At 28.1% G+C, this 16413-nt stretch overlaps 1 protein-coding gene and 1 long non-coding RNA gene across 2 annotated transcripts; one reads left to right on the top strand and one right to left on the bottom strand.

Moving 5' to 3' along the window:
* Nucleotides 1-312: 312 nt before the first annotated feature.
* Nucleotides 313-2245, top strand: LOC137000992 (uncharacterized). The gene is made up of 2 exons (XR_010891134.1): nucleotides 313-1203; nucleotides 1322-2245. It is a non-coding gene; the product is annotated as an uncharacterized lncRNA (long non-coding RNA).
* A 1213-nt stretch (nucleotides 2246-3458) lies between these two features.
* On the bottom strand, nucleotides 3459-9561 carry LOC137001106 (uncharacterized). Its single transcript, XM_067359206.1, has 9 exons — nucleotides 9505-9561; nucleotides 9208-9411; nucleotides 5635-5956; nucleotides 4992-5136; nucleotides 4830-4918; nucleotides 4607-4684; nucleotides 4312-4476; nucleotides 4084-4230; nucleotides 3459-3997 (listed from the first exon to the last, which is right to left on the bottom strand). The coding sequence occupies exons 1-9, from the start codon at nucleotides 9520-9522 to the stop codon at nucleotides 3702-3704; spliced, it is 1464 nt and encodes a 487-aa protein (XP_067215307.1). The 5' UTR covers nucleotides 9523-9561; the 3' UTR covers nucleotides 3459-3701.
* Between the last annotated feature and the right edge of the window lie 6852 nt (nucleotides 9562-16413).

Below are 16413 nucleotides of genomic sequence, written 5' to 3'. Positions count from 1 at the left end.
TTTATTTTATATACAATAATAATTTGATATATTGTGCTGTAAAATAAAGTTTATAAATAATATCCAACATATCATATAATAATATATACATATATACATATTAGTGCATTCATATTATTTATTTATTTATCATTAACTCCTTGAACATTATAATTACTTATTTTATATTGTCTTTGTAATTATATAATGAGATTTGCTAGATATCTATACTTATATTTCTGAAATTTAAATCACAACTAAACATAACTAAATTCTATTTGTAAATCAAATATTCTCTATACAGAATCCGTTTATAAAATTTAAAAAACTTGTACTTGTAATGGTTAATTTAAGCAAATATAAAACACTGGCTTGATTTTAATTTATATTCTCTGAGAAAAGAAATAAAATAATATATCCAATAAAATAATATATCCAAAAAATTCACGTTGCAATAAACATGAAAAAATGGAAAAATGAAAAAAAAATAATAAAAAAGCGGGTAAATAAGAGAATATGAAAATCTCGTAAAATAAAGAAATCTAAAAAAAGCGAGAAAGCGTGAAATAAAAAAAGTAATAAAATAAAAATATGTGAAAAAATAAGAAAAAAAAATGAGAGAATTGCAGATAATTACTTTGTACTTTTAAAAAAAAATATATGTTAAGGCTTGTGCATGAGTGGAAAAGATTTTTTTAAGTAGAAAGTAAACACAGCTCTGAATAAATATTAATAATATTCATAAAAGGGCCCGAAGGTAACTATAGAGCGGTGACATTATCAACTGATCCAACTGTACTGGAAGTACACAAGTATTGTAATTTATCACTGTACTGTTTTATAATAGCTTCGTCGGTGATAGTCATCGGATCGAAAAGAGGTTATTCAATCTGAAAATCCAAATGTCTGCATGTGATAACAATGTGCAAGTTTGTTAAAAAGAAGACTGATTTCACGCGGATATATCCGATATTCTGAATTATCACGAATGTATTTAATAACATCGTGAAGTGCATAATTTAATTCTGATACAACGTGACTTATATATTGTACAGTGCATACGTAGTCACTTTTAACGGAAAAGAAGTTCAATGAATTAACAATAATTCTTGGTGTTAATTGTTGAATTATATGAACTTCAAATAAAAAATTTATTCCCAAATATGTGGGCAAACACCATCCTTATTGTATTTATCAGTATATGTACAGCGTTATTGGATAAAGGTAAAAAACATAAAAAGCAATATTTTCATAAATGTATTTATAAGTTGAAAAAAAAACAAAATAATTTATTTAATTTATTTATTTGTTCTAATATATTTATTTTATATATATTGTTTAGGTTTGACATGGTTAATGGTGTATAGAACTGAAAAATATCAAAAATTAAAGGCTGAAGTTGAAAAGCAGAGTAAAAAATGTAAGTCTACAAAATATCTATAAAGTATTCAAGATATTTATGAGGTATTATATGAGGAATTGTATATACAAAAAAATATCTGCATAAAGTGATTTTGTTTGCCAGTAGAAAAAAGAAAAGAGGCTCATGATGACTCTTTGGACAAGCAGCAGAAGAAGAAGATAGAACGCGAAGAGGAAAGATTAAAGAATAATAATCGAGTGGCCTTCACTTGGACACAGTTCAATTGAACACGTTGCATTTGGACACGGTTTATTTGGACACAGAAAGTTGCGCACGGTTCAATTGGACACAGTACAATTGCGCACCGTTTACTTGCGCACTGTTCATTTGGACACAGAAAGTTGCGCACCGTTCATTTGGACACCGTTCGTTTGGACACCGTTCGTTTGGACACCGTTCGTTTGGACACCGTTCGTTTGGACACCGTTCGTTTGGACACCGTTCGTTTGGACACCGTTTATTTGCGCACTGTTCAGTTGTGCATCGCTCAATTGTGCGTTCGCTTGGACACGAAAAGATACATATACCATTCGTTTTGATATGTAATATATGGAAATAAATTAAGAATAATTTGTGAAAAATATAATTATACAATGTTTTTATTGAATTTTATACCGGTAAATAAACGTGAAGTGTGAAATTGTAAATATACATGTGACATTAAAGATTATTAAAGGTTACTTCCCAGAAAGTGAAATAAGACGCATGCGATATATGTACCATTCGTTTTGATATGTAATATATGGTGAGAAATAAAGAACAATTTGTAAAAAATATAACTAAGTGTGTTCATTTAGTGTTATACCGGTTAATAAACGTAAAGTGCGTGAAATCAAAGAAAAATGACATTGAAAGGTTAGGTTAGGTTAGGTTAGATCTGTCAATGTAAAATGTAAGAAAAATTTATCGAGACATGAAAAAAAAAGTTTTATTATTTAGGTAGAAAAATGTTTTATTTTTAACAATTTCTGAACTTTTTAGCTTATAACTGCGTCAGGCATAAGCAGCATTCATATAAAATATTTATTTACATGTTACAAGAAATAAATGTTTTACAATATTTATACTTTTGAAAAAAAATACAGCACGAAATTACAGAGCAATTTACATTATTAAAAAAAGTAATAAAAGTATCTCGACATTTTGTACATTTGTACAATGTAAAATCTCTATATATTAACTTGTATGTCAATCGTAATTACTTAGAGTAATTATATCAGCGAATTTTTATAACAGTACGTTTCTGAGAAAATATAAACGGTTTTCTCTAATAAGACGTAATGAAGAAATGAATGCGAAATTGTGTGTTGCCAATCAACTTGTAGCTAAATATTCGCAACGATCGGATATAATAAATAGTAATCATCCCAGCTATGACAGTCAGATATAACGGTACATTTCATCGATTACATATGAATTAATTTGTGCAAATGTGTGAGATACCAAACGTTCTCTACTTATATTCAAATGAAAACGAAGCACTGATACTAAATATATAAAATGCGGCACACTATATTTTAAATATTTATTTAAACAATAGTTTAAAGTGAAAAATAAGAATTGAAATATCTTTGGCTCAAGAAACATACATTTGCAGAAATTAAATCTGTATCTTCATATAAATGACCTATATTACTTAGAAGTATAAAACTATCACAACACTTAGTACATATTCGTAACAGTATTACAGAAAAAAGTAAAAGTATCTTTGGCATCTTATAGCTTTGCACAAATTGGAATCTCTAATTACGTTATATGCGAAAGATACATTTTTCTTAGAATATAAAATGCTGCCATTTCTATAATGATACGTCTTTTGAAAGATATAACTCATAGTCATTCTTACTCATAGTTATAAACAGGAAAAAAATTAAAAAATTTGACGTCATCCATCAATTTGTAGCTAAATGTTCAATGCGATTGGATAAAATAAATTGTACGTACCATTATAGCAAAGACATTCCGGTACATTTAATTGATATCAACTTCTCAACTCTACTTATATTTAGGCAATAATCAATCTATAGATGTGTATATATGTATATATATATATATATATATATATATATATATATATATATATATATATATCTTTCCAAAGTAAAATTACACAAACATCTATCTCTATCACAGAATCTTTTTGTCATCAATATTGATATCATTCGAGTAATATTGATATCAGTGTTTTTGAAACTTAAATTCTCGAAACTCATCAAGTAATATTAATATCAGCAATTTTGAAATTTAAATTTTTTACGTGGATAGATATAAATGTTTTATGTAGATAGATATGAATGTTTTATGGTTTTCTAATTCTTACGTAATTATTATATGTTACGTTACATATCGGACATCGATCGGCTTCTAAACGTTCGATGCATAAAAAGCAACAAGCCAAATGACCGCAAGGTATAAAAGCATGTGTACGTTCGTTTATAAGACACACAATACATATGTCTTTCGTACATTCTTCTTCTGATGCAGTTGTATCCTCCAAGTTCCAGTCCACAGGATGGTACGGAATGCCTGAAGTAGCATCATTAGCGTCATTCAAATACGAGTAATCATCATAGGGTACTTCGTAAATCGATTCATCTAAAATGAAAACATTAATAATATATATATTTATGTACTTTGAAGATTAATGTTAATCTTCCTTAAAATATTTGAGCTGTAATTACCTTCATTTATTTCAATATTGTTCTCAGAAGTAATGTCGTGATGTTGTCTTACTGCTTGTGTATTTGCAGGGATTTCTCCTTGCTTATTCCTGGTATCCCATACTTGTTCTATTTCACTAGAAGGCGATTCTGTGTTTACTGGTTCATCTGCAAAAAAGAAGTGTAATTTTTACTATAGATCTAATAATTTATATTATTTCCCTTAAAATAGTTTGATTTATAAATTACCTTCTACTACAATTGTATTCTCTGTCTCTGTGTCAGAAATAATTATTTCATTCTTATTTATTATTGTCTGCATGTCTGAACTTTCTTCATCGTTATCTTCTAATGTATTATCCTCTCTCTGTACATTGTTATGTATGCGTCGAGATCTGCGTCTATTTTGTCTTCCTAAAACAAAAATAAAATAATTGTTTTTAAAACAAGTGTACCATAATAATTATTACGTAATTAAATTTTTGTATTTGTTGTATTTAACTGTGTTCTGTGTGAAAAAAGACTAAAGCAGTTAAATACTTACTTGTTTGTTGAATAGTTTCGTCCAAATCATCTGAAAACAACTCCATGTTTATTTGTTCATCAGTTGTTAATTCAGCATCTGCAAATAATAAACAATTATTAAAGTAGTTCAGAATAGATCTATGTAGTAATAAATTAACATAATTTTATTTTTCAATGTTATAAAAATTGTAACATTATAACATGTATTTATGATAAATATAATATAGATATAGCATATTTACCTTCCATTGATACTATTTGTTCCATTTGTTCCATTGGGAGGATATTATTGTTGGTGGTGAACATTAATAAAAATTCATTCAGTGACAATCTGAAAAAAATTGAAGTTTTAATTCATAATTCATCAAATTTTATTTAATATATAAATTATTACAAAATGTTACCTTTGATTTACTAGATCCTCTTGCGCATTTATAATTTTAGAATCTAGTTCTCTCCTTGCCCTTGTGCGAAGTCGTCGAGATCTAACACCATTGTTTAATCGACGTAAGTCTAATTCTTGATCAGTAATTAAATATGATAATTTATCTGGAAAAAGAGATAAAGCAATGTATAAAATACAAAGCGAGCTAAAAGAATGCAACACAGGAAGAGAAATGTATGAAATAAAGTGGAAGGTAAGAGTGATTGCTCGCGACAAACAAAAAAATCTTGATTTTGACTTACTTTCTGAAAACAAATCTATTAAATTTACTAAATCTATTTAATTTACTTAAAAAGTGGATATTTGAAATTTTGCACAATGTGGAAAAATGTTACATTTAATTTTCATATTAAACGCACGTTTAAAATATAGATAAAATGTGACATGTGTTATACGTATATAATGCAACTACTTTATAATAAAAATATTTTAATCCAGTATTATATATGTAAAATGATACATGTAACTTTTTTTTATACATTTTTATCGTTTCATACAATATACGCATTTCATAAATATGCGTTATTTCAAAAATATATAATAGTCGCGTACACATTATAGAATTTCATACTTGATATAAAATACTTTGACATAAAAATTACCTAGAAATGTCCAAACATTAATATTCCTTGTTCCCAATTTTTGTGCCGCAATGTTATGAAAACTTTCTACTATATTATTAGTACGCACAGGACAACGATAGGTACTAATTTTTAATGCCATGTTAGACCAAGTAAGTCTTAGATATGACATAAATTGTAAAATATCTGGATGTTCATTAGAAAGTTCATCAGCTTTGGTTTGTATTATTAATAAAGCTTCTTGAAACATATCTGGTGGTAATAAAGGCAATGCCATAGTCATTGAGAGTATCTTTTTTGGAACATTTGAAAGACGTAGTTTGCGCCATTTACGCAGTACAGCCTGAAATAAAAAATGTAATTTAATTAATGCAATGCAATTTTTCACATTTACTACGATTTTGATCAATGCAGAAACATAATATTTGTCACGTGTGATACATTCTGTCTGCATTGAAGAACTCCGAAAAAAGATAAACAATACTAACAATACTTTTTAATTTTCAATTTGAATAATATGGGTAATATGAGCACAATAGCTACAATAAAAGCGATATTACGACAAAAAAGCATTTCAGGCGTATATTTGAGCATGATTAAGAATAAAAGTTATGTATCACGTAAAAATCGCGAGGAAAATGCACGCATACGCTGTATTTGTCGGATAAAACACAGAATGATGACAACAAAAGTGATAATATGTTAGAAGCACATCAGACACGTAACGACAAGAGCATAGATAGAAAACTAAGCACATCGCGAGAAAAAGCGCGGGAAACGTGTATGCGTGTGCACGCATTTATCACGTGCCTAGGCCGACATTCATTTTTCAATAATATTATTGGCCGCATTCAGCGGATTCAACAGTTGAATAAGCAATTATTGCTATTGGGCTGTTCTATTATTAAACTTTTCACATAACATATATATATATATATATATTATACTTCAATCACAAATAAAATTTATCAAATATAAAATTTCTTATACTACCCATACATTACTTACTTTGATAATCGAACAATCAAACAAGACAAAAATATGTTTGGATAAGAACTATGTTCTTCTCGCAGAAATATTTTGATATATTTGATATTCTTCTAATTGTTACTTGGACAACATGACCACGATGGTTACGACAAAAGCGGTATTACGACGACAGCATTTCAGGCACATAATGACACGAGCGTAAGATAGATTAAAAGTTATGTACCACGGAAAAATCGCGAAAATCGAGCACATATATGTACTGCATTAATCACATACAAGGCGAGCACAGTAGTTATAAGAAAAGCGGTATTACGACTAGAACATTTCAGGCACATATATTGACAAGAGCATAATATGGACTGAAAATGATGTACCGTGTAAAAATTGCGTAAACGCGAGCTGTTTTATTAGATTTCTCACATATTTTGAATATGTGAGAAATCTAATAGAACAGTTTGCGTTTTAATAATATACTCCAATCAAAAATAATAATTATTAATTATCGATCTCTCATTCAATTGTTAACTCTATTAAATGCGATAAATATACTGTATATAAAGCTGATCTTACATTGTTCTTAATATTATTGTAGCATTGTGATAGCCTACTCATTTTCTTGTTATTCAGACACCCATAGAAATTTCGAAAAACCCATGCGGAAAACATGTTTTAAGTCAGCAGTGCACGTATAATACGTTTTTATCTATTAATTGCTTGCAAGATAGTAAAAAAAAAATTAAAAATGCACAGTATACAGCCTTGCTTTGTAACATACCATAAAAAATAATATTATCAGATGTATTCATAAACAAAATAAATTTTAAAAATGTTTTTACATGAAAAAATTCTTAAAAATTTTTTTAGAGCTTCGTATCTTTAAACTTTAAAATATATTTTTTTAATATTTTATAACAATATTTTTAAAATATCTTTGTATTTATTACTTAAAATATGCAATAATTTTATCAATATTTACAAAAGTATTGATTGTTTTATGGAAATTTTATATGTTCTAAACTCTGTGAAAGTTATGAAAAAATCTGCCCCTTTTCTAAAGATTAATTTCTAAAATTTTCTTTATATAATTATTTATTAATAGCAAATATATATACAGGGTGTCAATTAAGTCCCGGGACGGCTGAATATTTTTTCATGTAAAGTATTTTTGAAAAAGGTCAAGGTCATTTCTGAAGTAATTTTCAACGAGAAATTCAATGGTGACCTTCAATTTGACCTTGAGCTTGACCTTCAAGGTCATTTCAAGGTTAGGTTAAGTTTTTTAAATAGAAACCCCTATTTTTGATTCCAAAATCTAATAGCTGGTGTCAAGGGCTTTTCAAAACACTATAATGAAGTTATTTTTCATTAAGTACTTTTCGAGTTATGAGGCTTGTAAATTACAGTATTTTGACATAAAATACAAAATATCTTGTAAAACATTCAATTTTTGAAAATCTTACCTTAATACTTTTATGCATAAAATAATGAGACAAATCAATTGGTATAAAGAAAACACATAGTTGCTTTCAAGAAAAAGTATGCAATTGCATGTTGCAAACTACATATTTTTTCTTGAAAGCAACTATGTGTTTTCTTTATACCAATTGATTTGTCTCATTATTTTATGCATAAAAGTATTAAGGTAAGATTCCCAAAAATTGAATGTTTTACAAGATATTTTGTATTTTATGTCAAAATACTGTAATTTACAAGCCTCATAACTCGAAAAGTACTTAATAAAAAATAACTTCATTATAGTGTTTTGAAAAGCTCTTGACACCAGCTATTAGATTTTGGAATCAAAAATAGGGGTTTCTATTTAAAAAACCTAACCTAACCTTGAAATGACCATGAAGGTCAAGCTCAAGGTCAAATTGAAGGTCACCGTTGAATTCCTCGTTGAAAATTACTTCAGAAATGACCTTGACCTTTTTCAAAAATACCTTACATGAGAAAATATTCAGCCGTCCCGGGACTTAATTGACACCCTGTATATATATATATATATATATATATATATATATATATATATATAAACACTTTAAATTTATTAATAATATATTATATTTACTGCGTGCATGCACGCACGCACGTACGTATGCACACACAGACAAAGAGAGAGAGAGAGAGAGAGAGAGAGAGAGGGAGAGAGAGAGAGAGAGAGAGGGAGAGAGAGAGAGAGAGAGAGAGAGAGAGAGAGAGAGAGAGAGAGAGAGAGAGAGAGAGAGAGAGAGAGAGAGAGAGAGAGAGAGAGAGAGAGAGAGAGAGAGAGAGAGAGAGAGAGAGAGAGAGAGAGAGAGAGAGAGAGAGAGAGAGAGAGAGAGAGAGAGAGAGAGAGAGAGAGAGAGAGAGAGAGAGAGAGAGAGAGAGAGAGAGAGAGAGAGAGAGAGAGAGAGAGAGAGAGAGAGAGAGAGAGAGAGAGAGAGAGAGAGAGAGAGAGAGAGAGAGAGAGAGAGAGAGAGAGAGAGAGAGAGAGAGAGAGAGAGAGAGAGAGAGAGAGAGAGAGAGAGAGAGAGAGAGAGAGAGAGAGAGAGAGAGAGAGAGAGAGAGACATTTATGTGTTTTATATACTACTAATGATTATATGTAAAAATCTATATATACCTGATTGAAATGGAACCAACATCCAGTTAACTTAGCTCTAGGAAACTTTTTGTTCAACGATTTTACTGCAGCCATTTCAAAGTCGCTCATGATAAACTTGATATTTTGTTCAAGTTGTGGTATCAGTTGTGTAATTTTATCCCATAAAGCGTCATACATAGTTATTGTACGTACATCACATAATATAAATAATGTTGCAATACCCTGAAAAAGTCATGTTACTTATTTTTGTCATCTATTCCTGATACTTGGAAAAATTAAATAATTAAAATTTTAATTTTAATTTTAGTATCTTACCGTATCCATATATCGCATATGTACAAAGTAAAGCTGCGCAATGTGAGGTTTACATGGGAGAACCTTAGGCAAAATATGCAAAATAAAAGTTAATTATTAAATAAAATTAAATAGTAAATAAAAAGTAATTAGACTCTATATTGCTCTATATGTTATAATAACTTGGTTACTGTCACGATTTTATAAACACTTATAAAACTTATATACACTTATATAATTTTATAACACTTATAAAAATTTATATAAAATTTCTTTATTACAGAAAAAGATAGTCATATACTTACAGAAAAAGTTCCATCGACGTAGATTTCAGTAGCAGAAGATAATGCTTGTAATAAATAATTGGTTGATAAAATTATTGCACTTTTTCCATCACTTGTAATTACGTTTTCTTTATAGATATTTTGTATGATATCAGAATTTTGTAAAATGTCATATAATGATGCCAATGTATTAGGTACGGATGGCTGATTTTTTGTTCGTTCACGATGCATACTGCATCTTATAGCTGCAAAACTCAAATATTGTGCTGCATCTGGGTTGCTGAAAAGAAGAGAGATATTGTAAATATAATATAATATTGATAGAAAAACTTTTGTGAAAATACAATTATATAAATTGATTGATTTTTTTCATAATTGTTTAATAAATTTATTCTATTATGACTGATGCGCTGATAAAGTAAAATAGAAAAATTTGTATTTATATAAATTTTAATAAAATTGTTAAATTAATATAAATTGAGAAGCAACATTTGAAATTAGTAAAAAAAACGTAATTAAAGTATATTAGCAAAATAATGTTTCTAATAATATTAACAGAAGTATTCAAACAATTAAAATAAACAATTTAAGTTAACATAAGAAATTAAAAAATTTAGTTGAAGTTTTTAATTTCTTATTTTAACTTAGATTGTTTATTTTAATTGTTTGAATACTTCTGTTAATATTATTAGAAACATTATTTTGCTAATATACTTTAATTACGTTTTTTTTACTAATTTCAAATGTTGCTTTTCAATTTATATTAATTTAACAATTTTATTAAAATTTATATAAATACAAATTTTTCTATTTTATTTTATCAGCGCATTAGTCATAATAGAATAAATTTATTAAACAATTATGAAAAAAATCATTCAATTTATATAATTGTATTTTCATAATAATATATATCTTAATACAGTATCAACTGTTTGTTATACAATATTAATTTTTCCTTATAAAATTTCTTGTATTGTATTAACAATAAAAATGCAAATAAAACACATAAAAAAACAATATATCTAATATGTTAAAGCAAAAAGATAATAACATGAAAAAATATATTGTTAAATTGTACATATTAGTAAACATTCAAAATCATCATTTGAGTTGAAAAATATGGAACATGAAATTGTACTTATTCCAGCAAAATTATGATTGAGAAAACAGTAAATGTATTCAATAATATAATTAAAGAAGATGCAAAAGTTGTAAACAATAATTTAATACAAAACTGTATTAAAGAAGTTTTCTAAAAGAGTCAATTAAAAACTGTAGCTATTTATTTTTTCAAACAATTGTTCACTAGGGACTTATAAGTCAACAACAAAATTTACAAGTCAACAAATGGATTTTTATATTTTATCTTTCTATTAATAAGAAAACTGCTAAAAGTCTGAAACATTTAAATCAAAATCAAAATATTGAAAATCAAAGGTATAAGATATAATTGTTCAAGATATTACAAAATTATTGTGGGTTCTAATATAAAAAAAATTGCTAAGTCCAAAAAATTATTTTTATAATTTTTATAAATTGTTTTATATATAATAATATTTATATAATATACATAGATGCATATCAGACTCTATTTTAAATGTATTATGTAAAAAAGTTGTAGTAAATTATTTAAACTTTAAATGTTAATTATTATCATTTACCATTTAAAACAATTAATTTGGACTCAATCATTTCTACCTGAACGCCTATGTTATTCGATTCATCTAATACAAATAATTCCAATACAGTAATTATTCTTTTGTACAAAATACATAAAATCAAAAAATCTAAGCACATCAAAAATTAAAACTCAAGATGCTAAAGATGTCAAGTTTCAAAATAAAAATATCAAAAAAATTTCAAAATATCAGAAATATCAGAGATATTCCTATAAATTACAACATTTTGATGTAAAAGATATCTAAAAATAATAAAATTACAAAGTTTCAATTTTATTATGTTATAAATCATAAAAATTTCGATGAAATATATTGAAAAAAAGAAAATAATTAAACCTTCTGCATACTGAATCAAAGATTTCTTTTAGTGCAGTATGAGTTTCACGAGAGCGCTTTAACATTTCTTCTTTCATTTCAATTTGTGCTTTGATAAATGGTTTCTTAGGATGATTATGTTTTTTTAAAACAGTTACAATATTATCTTGAAAAGCAACTGAGCCAGGACATTTGGTTGTCCTCCGTGTATTGCATCGAAAGACATTGTTGTAGCGACTGTCTATATAGTACAAATAATCATCATATACGTAAAGAAGTGTCCCCTTCTTTTTTCCAGGAACAGTTTGCATCTACAGTGAAAAAAATATATCAGTTAAATCTTTCATATCGCAGAAATAATGTCAATATTCTCAGTTCTCAATTAATATGTACTTTTAAATTAAATTATTATAAAGTAACTTATTAAAGTTTTAAATATATAAACCTTCCATTAAAAATGAATAATGAAAATAAAAAATAAACAATATTTCTTTAAAGATGCAGCAAAATATTAATTATAATTTTTGCACATACAAATTCTTTATAAGTGAAATTTATATTGTATTGTACTATTGAGTAATTACAGAATCACATTATTTTTAATTTTTTTATATTTAATTAATCATGTTAACAAAAGCAATAAGTAACAGGTTAATAAAATATTTTATGTTGATGAATAGTTGATGAATTTAATCAACAAGAGAAAATTGCATAAAAGAAACATACTGTGTCTGTGAATATGTACATGTCTACTTTAAACATATTGATATGCATCAAATATAAAGTTCTTCATGCTACGGATACTCTATTACTTACTATGATAATCAAACAGACAAACAGGCAAACAGGCAAAATATGTTAGATAAAAACGATACTCTCCTTGCAAAAAATATTTTAGTATATTTTATATTTTAATTGCTACTTGGAGATACAACACGAGCACGATAGTTACGACAAAAGCGGTATTACGACGACAGTATTTCAGGCATATAACGACACGAGCGTAGGATAGATTAAAAGTTACATACCGCGAAAAAATCGCGAGAATCGAGCAATAAAAACAGTACACATGTACTGCTTTTATCAAATACTATACCAGCACAATTGTTATAACAAAAGCGGTATTACCACAAGAGCGTTTCAGACACATAACCACACGAGCATGATATAAAGTTATGTACCGAAATCGAACCGGAAAAACATCGCGAGAATGTTTCTGCACGCGTACGCCGTATTTATCGGATACAATATTAGCATGTTTTAACAAAAGCGATTTTACGACAAAAGCACATCAAACACTTAACGACACGCGCACAGGTAGAAAACTGTAGACAGGGTGAGAAGAAGCGCGGGAACGTGTATGCGCATGCACGGTTTATTACGGGTGCGTTCCACTTAACGCCCGCAACGACCGCGACCACGACTGCAAAATTGCGCGTTCCACTGGCCTAGTTTACACCGATTGTTTAGTACGCGTATCAAATACTAAATCTGCTTCTCCGATAGGTATAAATCGTTTAGTGTAAAATTTACACCAATCAAAGAAGCTGATTTAGTGCTTGGTCCGCGTACTAAATAATCGGTGTAAACTAAGCCAATAGCTCGCAAATGTTGCAAGCGAAAATTTTAGTGGAACGCATTAGACGACCACGGCATCTTCTGATAAATTTACTTCTATAACTGTGTCGCTTTCAGTATTGTAAAAAAGAATTATTTGCGACGACATTGTCAAACACTGTCAAACACCACGAACATTCTAGTTTAAAAACACGCGCGAAAATAGCTAAGATTACGACGACCCACGTTTGAACCACGGACGTCGTGAGCTCGACGCGGTCGCAATGACGTCATTCTATGACGTTTCAAGCGTGACCACAAAGTATTATAAAGCAATGAAATTAACATGTAGTTTACTGTAGCAGCGCCAAGTTTTTTTGCGTTTTTTAATAAATATCTTTTTATTTTGATTAAATTTTTTATATTTTTTTATTTTTTAATTAAATATTTTTATTTTTTAAATATTTTAGTCCCACTTGGTGCCATTTCCTGATATCATATTTTTTTGTAGAAAGTATATATAATAGCTTTTTTGAAAATTTTAATATATACAAGTTTTTTTTTAAAGGTTTTAATATATCTCTTGATAATATATATGACAGGTTTTTTTGAAAGGTTTAATATATACGACAATTTTTTGAAAGATAAAACAATACGGTTCTGTTTTAGTTGTGACAAGATTAGAAGTTACGTACCGCGGAAAAATCGCGAAAATCGAGCACATTGTATGTACTGCATTTATCACATACAAGGCGAGCACGGTAGTTATAAGAAAAGCGGTATTACGACTAGAACATTTCAGGCACATATATCGCAAACAAATATTGCTTCTTCCTAATTGGTCAATTCCCAATCTTCAATCTTTAATCTCAATCTTCAATGCGTCGTCTGATACGGGCTTTATGGAAGTATTGTAAATTGATTAGCTACCGCGTTGTCTTTTGCCGCGCGGCAAGCGTTGTCGTTTTGTGTGCAAGAGTCAATAAATATGGTTTGTTCGTATCGCGTGCCCCAACATGTTCCTACTTGCTTAAATGCGCTTCAATTTATTTGTTCAATCAATTGAAACGCGTTAATCAATTAGAAGCGGGTAAGAGCGTGTTAAAGCATGTAAGAACATTCCGACGCAAACAAACCTAAAAGATGTGGCTTTGTGGTTTGCTACAACAATAATATAACGCAAAAATGATGATTTCTTAGCAAGGGGAGAATAAAGTATAAACTATTTACTAATGCAGCCAATTCAGCCAAAAAAAACAGACCTTATGAAATTGGCCATGCAACGCATGGTCTATATATTATTACGTCTATGGGTTACGTATTCCCGAGTCCAGAATCCAGAATATGACATTGTTGTAGCATGTGTTGTATATTGCTTCTGTAGTATTTTCGCTCGTCGTTTTCGCTTTTGTTGTTTAATTTTCATTTTGTTTTATATATTAGTTGTCAGATATGTCATTTTATGGCTTAAAACAACGTAGGTACTTTATATTATTCATAAAATTTTATATTTTATAACACATTATATAGTATATTGATTAATATTATTTCATAAAATAATACACCAAAAATGTTTCAGAAAATGTGCAGAAAGCTTGTCGAAAACCCAATTGCGATGATTTGGATTGTGGCTTTGTTCACTCATATAAATATTGTTATGAATACCAAAATACAAAGTGTTCTAGACAGAATTGCCCGTACCTACATTGCACCAGCGTCGAGCAATTTCGATACACAGTGACGGGTAAAGCAACAGACAATTTAAAAAGAGAAGTTGGCCGAACGTTACAAAGCGTGAACATATGCGGCGATTTAAAAAAAAATGTATGTAAACGAGCGATTTGTAATCGTCGACATATTCGTCCTGATACACAGCCGCTTGAGTGTCCGATATGTCGAGAAACAATTACAATGAAAACTTTTGGTGCTGCGACGTGCGGACATATATTTTGTTACAACTGTGCCTTACAATTTATAAGTAATGACGAAAAAATAATTATACAATGTCCAATGTGTAGGTTACATGTAACGTACAGAGAATTTATATAAACTTTAAGTACATTCTTTTATTGCTATTATTTTCTTACTATTTACTATTATTGTTTTTTGTTTACTTACATGTTTACTACATTTTTGTTTACTTCTACTATTTACTTACTTTACTTGTTTGTATTTTTATTACATTTTCTTTCTTTTACTTTACAATCTTTATCTTATTTTACCAATTATACCTATTATTTACATGTATTCATCTATTGCATTTAATCGACTAGTTCTTATATAATATTTATTTCATATTAAATTTTTCACTATCTAAATACTTAAATTGGCTCTTTGTTTCTTATTGCACTCCTATTTCCTTCTACTTCTATTCTGTATGTTACCCTTACTCTTTCTCTTTCTTAAAATTCCTCTTCTTATCCTCTTCTTATCCTAATTCTATTGTTTTGTCTTTAATTTTTCCTTTTTTTCTTTTTCTTTCCATTTTAGCCTATTTAGAATCTTTCCCTTTACCTTATCTAACTCATCACTCCAAACCAAGTAAGAGACTGACTATGAAATTTAGGCGAAAATCAAAGGTAAGACATAAGAATGTGTTCTATGTACACTGAATAAAAATTAATCTGAAACAGATTATATTGATACACAGATTAGGAAGTGAACAAAAAGCAAAAGTAACCTTGCGATAACTCTGGAAGTTTTTTATTTCTTTATACAATGAAATTTTATTATTTTTTTCATACTCACATAATGTAACTTTAACTCTTATGTTATGCATTTAACTAAACATTGAAGAAATTATTCTTTATTGTTATCTAATTCTGTATTTCTTTATCTAGAACCATAACAATAAGATGCTTTTTGCATATTTCAAATATCTTGTTTCGTAAATATTAAATTTGAATACAAAGATTTAGACGTAAAGTTTTTATAAGATTTGTGCAGTATCAAAAAACTTATGCTTTGAATATACAAAACATCTTTTGAATAGATATAATATATATTACTGTATTGTATTCTTAATTTTTATATTAAATAATACAAAGAAAATAATACAATAAGAAAAAAATAGTTTAGATATGATATGTAGAACA

The sequence above is a fragment of the Linepithema humile genome, chromosome 7 (genome assembly GCF_040581485.1).
Source record: "Linepithema humile isolate Giens D197 chromosome 7, Lhum_UNIL_v1.0, whole genome shotgun sequence".
NCBI classification, from domain to species: Eukaryota; Metazoa; Arthropoda; class Insecta; order Hymenoptera; family Formicidae; genus Linepithema; species Linepithema humile.
The sequence above is the reverse complement of the archived record's forward strand: the minus strand, read 5'-3'. Positions and strand labels throughout refer to the sequence as shown.

Bases quoted from the DNA above. Each gene is read 5' to 3' on its own strand.
- LOC137001106 (XM_067359206.1), bottom strand. The intron at 5,957-9,207 runs GTATATATAGAT...TTTTTATTTCAG, and splicing joins GTTGGTTCCATTTCAATCAG to GCTGTACTGCGTAAATGGCG. The intron at 5,137-5,634 runs GTAATTTTTATG...CTCTTTTTCCAG, and splicing joins TAATGTTTGGACATTTCTAG to ATAAATTATCATATTTAATT.